This window comes from Ochlerotatus camptorhynchus, unplaced genomic scaffold, assembly GCF_037179485.1.
Source record: "Ochlerotatus camptorhynchus isolate MF236.1 unplaced genomic scaffold, CSIRO-AGI_Acam_v1.1 ptg000147l, whole genome shotgun sequence".
NCBI lineage: Eukaryota > Metazoa > Arthropoda > Insecta > Diptera > Culicidae > Ochlerotatus > Ochlerotatus camptorhynchus.
Genome location: NW_027040637.1, coordinates 423,828 through 432,016, shown reverse-complemented (window position 1 = coordinate 432,016; position 8,189 = coordinate 423,828). Strand labels below are relative to the sequence as shown.

Sequence of the window (8,189 nt, the reverse complement as noted above, 5' to 3'; positions counted from 1 at the left end):
AAAATTCCAACCAAAAGCGCCAGCTCATCTTAGGACCAAATGTACTGAAACTTTCTGATAATGGTTTTCTCACCTAAAGGCACAAATCTAGGAGTTGGCCCGTGGAAAATTAGAACTTTTATTTTTGTAGACCAGTCTAGTGTAGGTCTACGTTTTTCAACTCAAAGGTCAGAAGGGTGGTTTTAGCGTTAATAAATATCATCCAAGTTGAAGAACTGTTGCAGATCTTTGGCTTGAAAGTCTGCTTGTAGTTGCAACGAATCGATGATCCGGAAGTTTCTTGCACGAATCGTCCGTATTTCGTGGGGTGGAGTGGGAAGCCTCGTGAAAATCTACGGGATAATGATGCTTATATTAGTATCCTGCGGGAATATCTGGAGGTTTCGCTGATCCATACGGGCCTTGAGGAGAGGTTCGTATTTCAGCATCACAACGACCTGAAGCATACTGCCAAGAAGGTCAAGTCTTTCAGTCAATAAGGTTTTACCGGATTTTTCAATTGCGGAACTGTTCGGTAAAAGTTTATATATGTGGAAAATTTAAAAAATGGGAAAATTTATCCCCAACTTGTACAGACTTAGTTCCGTTAACCCCATTTAATGATAGAAAATAACAAGATTCCATTTCTTTGATTTCTTACGGATAACGGTCATTTGAATTTTCACCAACTTTTCAGCAATTGAAACACCTACTAAAAAAATATTGTATCCTGTAAAATAATCTATAACACACTTGTATGACAAACTATGAACATGAGCATTATTTGTATTATAATTATGAGCACTATACAAAAACCGAGACAAAAACTATACAACAACTATACAAGTGTGACCAAAATGCATAGTAATTCTGATAGAAATTATAGTAAAAGTAAATGAAATTGTTTCCTGCAAAAATCTATTGGTGAAGGTATTTAATTTAACCAGCAATATAGTACTATTTCCAATGGATTTTGTTTCAGTGTAGGATTACGTTTTGGTTCAGCCAAGGGTTCAGCGATGAGCGTGAAGCGCGTGAAGAGAGAAATAATTTACACATCAATGCATGATTTGTTTTCAGTGTGTGTCATGTGTCAAACTGCAGCGACTGTAAACAAAAACTAGTGTTTGACATTTCAACACGCGTAGAGGTCATCTTGGAACATTTCCTGGTCAGAAGTTTGGAATATCTCTTCTGTTCAGCATCCATATAATAGTTACTGGAAAATTATTACTGTAACAACATGGAGGAGGTAACCAAACAGGTTTCGGATAAAGACTTCGAGGCTGCGCTTAATGGCTTGAACGAGTTGAATATAAGGTAAGTCAGGCTTCTTTTGAGCTATATTTGTACAACTTCATTGTTCTCAATATCATTGCAGCTCCTTAAGCTGTGATCAATTCAAAAGTGAATCGGACAAAATTTTCGATACCTTCGTGGCCTGTCACGCAGGGAACGATTCGCAGAACAAGATTGCCATCAAATGTCTGAATCTGCTGAAGCGATCCTGTGCTGTGGGAGAAACGTTCCAAAATGAAATTATCTCCAAAGAAACGTTCCTTGTCACCGTTAAGGGGATTTTGAACGATGACACTATTCAGCAAAATATCAGGTTAAACTGCCTCCAACTGCTGGCCAACTTATGTGTTCAGAACAAACCCAATCAGGAGATGATTCTGAAAGAATTCAAAGACTACCTACTGAAATGCATTGAACATAATACTAGTTTTATTAATCCTGCCACGATGATCGTTTACAATGCATTCATATACAAGGCTAACATTGGTTTGGACGCTCAGGAGCTGCTGGCAGTTCTTCTGACCAATGTGGAAGCTAATCGACTAGCTCAGAAGGACACACCCGAATTTGTTGGCATTTTTCTCGAGTACCTGATGTGCGAAAGCAACGAAATTGTCGACGGATATGAGCGGATCGACTTCGAAAAGCGTATCCTGTTCATACGCTATCTGACCGAGTACATACGACAGGATGACCGGCGGAATAGACCACTGCAGCAGGACTTATTCAAGCACTTGTTGGTTGATTTCAAGAAGAAATCCGATTGCGTTCTGAAGACGGACGATAGTTATCTAGATAGCGAGAAAACCGACGAAGTGTTTACTCTGCTGGTGCTACTTTCCGATGCAACGTGCGTCGAGCCATATGGATCGTTTTTGAGGGCGGACGGGGCGCTTTTCCTGAACATGGGATGTAAGCACTTTTCCTAAGATTCAATCGGAACGACTTCAACTAAGATCATTACCAATCTATTTCAGGTCTCCTACGACAGCTGCAAGTTTTTGGCAAAAGTGAAAACGTTAACATATTTACCCCAGTTCAACAGATTGAAGAAATCCTCAAGGTAAAGCAAGGCAATAGCGAGCTTAACATTGAGCAAGACATTTCCTATTCGCTGAAATCTTCCCTCGTAAAAGCTTTAACAAATCTGTCATACAAGAACAAGAAAAATCAAAATTTAGCCCGAGAGATGGAGATTATGGCAACGATTCTCGAATGTACCAATTTGGACGCGAGAAATCCACGTAAGATCCATATCCTGTTAAATGTAATTCCCGGGAACTAACCATTGAGTTTATTATTTGCAGTCATCAAAGAATGGAGCATTCTAGCGATTAAGAACCTATGTGACGACAATTTGGAAAATCAAAAATTCATTGCATCGCTGACGAAAATAGGTGAAGCGGAAAATTCTCTTGTAACGGAATATAACAGCGCTGGAGGGACCATTCGGATCAAAAACAGTTCCTCAGCGTGATCACGTGGACAGTGATTTCGTTTGGACCGATTGGATTTGTTGAATTTATTAAATAACCGTAGACAGTTAGAGAAAGGTCCTTACCTTGGGAATACTGGACTAGATTTTTTAGACAAACAATTTTGATGGAAATTGTTCGTAGAACAATGCTGCATGTGGTTTGCTTATGGGTTTCTGTTCAAAGCTGAAAATAAATTATTTGAAATTTCGTACCTATCATTTCTCGTATTTCCATCAATACTTACTGCTCCTCCGGAACAGTGGAAAGTGTTACATTTACAACACCCGACGTTATTTCTGTTGGCCTGATCGAACCGAAGAAATCGGTGATGGGTACTTTGTAGGGATCTTTGGGGTACAGATCTTTCCGTACTCCGACTGTCGAAATGCAAACTCGTTTAGGACAAACTGAGAGCTGAAAAAACCCCAACACAATCAATGCTAATTCTGAAAAGTTAGTCGTGTTTTTTGATCACTCACAAATTCCCCCATCGTTTTCTTGCTATTGACCTCCACCTTCTCCAAGAACTCCAGCGCATAGTACGTATACCTATCGATGATGTAGACCCCGATCGCTGGATCGACGTGATGCGATAGGGAATCTTCACCCACCAAACTGCTCGCCACGGCCAGTATATTCGGTGAGTAAAATTTCTCGTACATCGATGCCGCCTGGCACGTGTCGATCATGAAGAATAGCTCATTGTACCTCTGTTTCTGCCACATTTGCTCAATTGCGTCCGCCAATTCCTGATTGGTGATCTCTTCGGAATCTTGGAACTTCAAAAACCCATCCCCTCCATGCCCGGTCAGATAGATAAGCACATTACTCCCAGCATCGGACAGCAGCCGTTTCGACCTAGCCGTTCCATTCTCATTTCTTCCGGTTAGCAAACGGACAAAATTCTCCACTGTCACCTCGTACCCCCTGTAGTCCACTTCCACATCCGCTCCGTACACATTGATGTGCTGGTTCGCATTGTTGAACACCGTAGCCGGCCGGGGATTCCGCGGATTGCAGGCCATGTCATCGGCAATCATCAGCAGAATCTGGCTATCCGGAATGCCTAGCCGTTTGACCGAACGGTACACTGACAGGACATTGGCAATGTGTCGGTAGTTGAACCAGAACCGTGACGTATCTACCAGAACCGCCCAGTTGTTTGTGTGCGAACTGCTTGCGACAAACTGTTTCGGGAGCTACAAAATTTAAGCTCGAGTTTTTACTGAACCATCGGAAAAATAGGTGACATTCTTACCTCGATTTCATTTGCTGTGCAACTATTGCTTGCAAGATAGACGAAAATTGCAACAAATGTAATAGTTTTCATATAAATTTCTTTGGTTTTAAGCTGCATTTTGAAGATTATCGAGAATATCAGACGACAGACGACTCACTGTGTTTTGGTTTCACGGTAACCGCAAAATACTCAACAGTGACTTTAAAGTATGTATTTTTGAGGGAAAGTGGGAGTATCCAAAAAATGAGTAAAATTTTACTCATAAATGAGCAATTATTACACAGCAAAACAGTAAGAGGTTGTATCAACAATCAATACGAAACTAACGATTTTAAATTGGCTCACCACAATAGGCTATAGCCTATTGGTCCCAAGCAAACGATTAACCTACCCTATTCTAGTCGAAATTCTAGTACTACGCAATGTTTGTTTTGATTCGCTATGAAAGTTTGACAGATAAAATGAGGGGTTATTGGTTTTTCCTATGTTTCGAGGGGTGAATCGATTAGCTTGGGACCGAAGAGAGTACCAGAGCTGAGCCAAAAAGTTGAGCACGTTATTTCGGGACCTTCTTGTCTTAGAGTTACCTCTATGGTTGTATCAACAATCAATATGAAACTCGAGATGAAACTAACGATTTTAAATTGGCTCACTACTTGACTAGCCTATTGGTCCCAAGCAAACGATTAACGTATCCCATTCTAGTCAAAATTCTAGTACTACACTATGTTTGTTTTGATTCGCTACGAAAGTTTGACAGATAAAATGAGGGGTTAGTGGATTTTCCTATGTTTCGAGGGGTGAATCGATTAGCTTGGGACCGAAGAGAGTACCAGAGCTGAACCAAAAAATTGAGCACGTTTCTTCGGGACCCTCTGGTCTTATAGGGCCGTATGAATAAAAAGATTTTACTTTACTTTGCCGTCCTTTTCTTACGGGAAAAGTAAAGTAAACGCTTTTATTCATACGACCTATAGTTACCTCTATAGTAGAATTGGAGCTGTTTGAAGAATTAAACCCAGTCCTTCTACGTGAGAGCCCCAGCACAAACCGCTACGTCATCTGAGATATATTAAAGTGAGTTGTTGTCCCGCCAACTGTTGGTGTTATCTAAAGAGCCTGAATTTATAAAGAGACGACATCTTATATATCCATTTGACAGGTCTTCTGCTCGATTGGAATGACTTTTCCTATGACTTTGACAGACAATCGATTGTTCCAATTTTGACATGTCGCCTCTTTATAAATTTAGGCTCTTTAATAAAGACTTGTGCGGATTACTTCATGTAGCTTGAAAGTTCTGTCGGAACTTTATTTGAACTTTATGGAACTTGAAAGTTCTGTCTGAACTTTATTCGAACTTTATGGAACTTGAAAGTTCTGTCGGCACTTTATTCGAACTTGATGGAACTTGAAAGTTGTGTCGGAACTTTATTTAAACCTCGATTTAAACTTTATGGAACATGAAGGTTCGGTTGGAACTTTATTTGAACTTTGTGGAACTTGAAAGTGATTTTAATCGTTGAATGCGGAACTTTTGGTTACTTGGGTTGAGTTGTAGCATAGAGGTAACTCTAAGACCAGAAGGTCCCGAAATAACGTGCTCAACTTTTTGGCTCAGCTCTGGTACTATCTTCGGTCTCAAGCTAATCGATTCACCCCTCGAAACATAGAAAAATCCACTAACCCCTCATGTTATCTGTTAAACTTTCATAGCGAATCAAAACAAACATTGTGTAGTACTAGAATGTCGACTAGAATGGGGCACGTTAATCGTTTGCTTGGGACCAATAGGCTAGTCAAGTAGTGAGCCAATTTAAAATCTTTATTTTGTATTGATTGGTTGTAGGGTGTGGTACCTGGTGTATTTTCTAAGCGCAGCTCTTTTGGAAGACTTTAACATACGGAGTTCACTTGTTTGCCAAGGATGATGTTTACCTTGTTTAGGAACTTTTTTCGGAACGTGTCGCTCAATGACGTAAGCCACAATATGCGAGAGCGTTTGGGCAGCTGCATTGCCATCGGCAGGGACGAGTATCCTGTGCCAGTCCAAATTCGAAAGAAGTTCCTCGATACTGTCGTGGTCACCATTTCGGAAATCGTAGGAGACCTCTAGGGGGGGGTGGAATGACCTCAGGAATTTGGTTGCCTTCAAGTGCAATAACTAAAGGAGGATGGTGTGGAACAGTCTTTATCAACGGAGATACAGCCAGCGGACCACGTGGTTAATTTGCTTCAGAGTGGCGATACTGTATACACAATATAATAATCCAAAAGGCTTACAGCTCCAGAGTGAAATGTAGAACCATAGAGGTAACTCTAAGACAAGTAGGTCCCGAAGAAACGTGCTCAACTTTTTGGCTCAGCTCTGGTACTATCTTCGGTCCCAAGCTAGTCGAATCACCCCTCGAAACATAGGAAAATCCAATAACCCCTCATTTTATCTGTCAAACTTTCATAGCGAATCAAAACAAACATAGTGTGGTACTAGAATTTCGACTGGAATGGGGTACGTTAATCGATTTGCTTGGGACCAATAGGCTAGTCAAGTAGTGAGCCAATTTAAAATCGTTAGTTTCGTATTGATTGTTGGTAGAACCACGTAGAACGGTCGTGGTCCGGATACAAGAATCCGCCGTAAGATGATCGCCAAGAAATTGCAGGTAGATTGAAGTCAACAATGATTATCATCTCGTCAGCAGCTGTAGCGATCTCCATTATAGCTCAAATTGACTGTGGGATTCAATTAGCGTAGAGTCACGAGTTCGATCCGGAGGAAAGTAAACTACACGAAACGAAAATCAATTATTTAATTCATGTGTTTCACTTATACATTTTTGCCAAAGCATCAGCCTTATACCACAAACGAAGTGACAGACGGAGCGGCTCGAAAACTTTGGTGACTAACCTGCTATTTCAATTTTTCAGTGTACCACATGGCAACACCACTACTACTGGATTGTACCACATGGCAGCACTACTACCATAGAGGTAACTCTAAGACCACTGGGTCCCGAAGAAAATCATTATTATTTTTGGCTCACTCAGTACCAGAACAACGGTCCCAAGCAGTCCCAAGCTATTTCACTCACCCCTGCATGTTCTGCATGAATCCACACACCCCTGATGTTATCTGTCAAACTTTCATAGCGAATCAAAACAAACATAGTGTAGTAATAGAATTTCAACTAGAATAGGGTACGCTAATCGTTTGCTTGGGACCAATAGGCTACTAAAGTGGTGAGCCAATTTAAAATCGTTAGTTTCGTATTGATTGTTGCTACTACTGAATTATACATACTAGCATTTTCACCAAATGTACTAGAATGTTTTGGTTCTATCTCTTTCACTCTACTCAAAACTGAAATGCATAAAAAAATGACAAAATGATACACTCTTTGCGCACTGTCAAAGAATCATTGTACACAAAATCAACTTTGTTCAAATCAAAACAAAAAAACTAACCCATCTGGTGGATGATGGCACAAGCTTCCAAGAAAATTCTATTGCAGTGAACCACATTATTTTAATGGATTTCTTCGCCAGTTAGTCGTCTGTCACTTCGTTTGTGCTTATACATTCCATAAGACAAACCACATAAGTCCTATTAGAATGCATAAAAGGTATGTGTGACCGCTTATACATTTTATTTGACATATGATCTTTATTAACTTTTTGCAAGGCGTGTGCTTATTAGTCGACATATACAATTTATGAATAATCAGCAATGGAAATTTGCCAAAAGGTATAAGGAGATTTCTATCCGTGTACACACAAAAACAAAGTGCGGTCAGCGAGCTTAATGGCAATCCAAACTTGTTCCACACAATTCCATGAATCGTTTTCGATAACTTTTGCCTTCAATCCAAAGCCGACCGCTATGAGAACGCCTCCACCAGTAGATTTGCGGTTGTTGTGCGGATTTCGATCGCATCGAAAAATCTCGTATTCGGAACCAAACACTTGATTTGACAATGTGCGAATATCGAGCCAAGCCAGAGTGAGAGCGATGACGTCGAAACAACGATCCGAAACTGCTAAGCGATAATGATCGATGTTGGAATTCATCCCACCAGCGTTCTGGTAATATACATGCAGATGGCCTGACTTTGACGATAAGTAGCCTGGCGAAGGCCAATGACGTTTATATAAGGGCCAAAGGCCCGCATAAACGCGAACCATCACATGACCTT

General features: G+C 40.6%; 2 protein-coding genes across 2 annotated transcripts; one reads left to right on the top strand and one right to left on the bottom strand.

Annotated features, from left to right (window-relative positions):
• The first annotated feature begins 1,151 nt into the window (after window positions 1-1,151).
• On the top strand, window positions 1,152-2,964 carry LOC135701013 (ataxin-10). Its single transcript, XM_065221716.1, has 4 exons — window positions 1,152-1,299; window positions 1,361-2,190; window positions 2,256-2,522; window positions 2,586-2,964. The coding sequence occupies exons 1-4, from the start codon at window positions 1,223-1,225 to the stop codon at window positions 2,753-2,755; spliced, it is 1,344 nt and encodes a 447-aa protein (XP_065077788.1). The 5' UTR covers window positions 1,152-1,222; the 3' UTR covers window positions 2,756-2,964.
• PIG-K (Phosphatidylinositol glycan anchor biosynthesis class K) lies at window positions 2,774-4,136 on the bottom strand. The gene is made up of 4 exons (XM_065221717.1): window positions 4,015-4,136; window positions 3,236-3,955; window positions 3,001-3,170; window positions 2,774-2,939 (listed from the first exon to the last, which is right to left on the bottom strand). Exons 1-4 carry the CDS (start codon window positions 4,111-4,113, stop codon window positions 2,864-2,866), a joined length of 1,065 nt encoding a protein of 354 aa, XP_065077789.1. The 5' UTR covers window positions 4,114-4,136; the 3' UTR covers window positions 2,774-2,863.
• Between the last annotated feature and the right edge of the window lie 4,053 nt (window positions 4,137-8,189).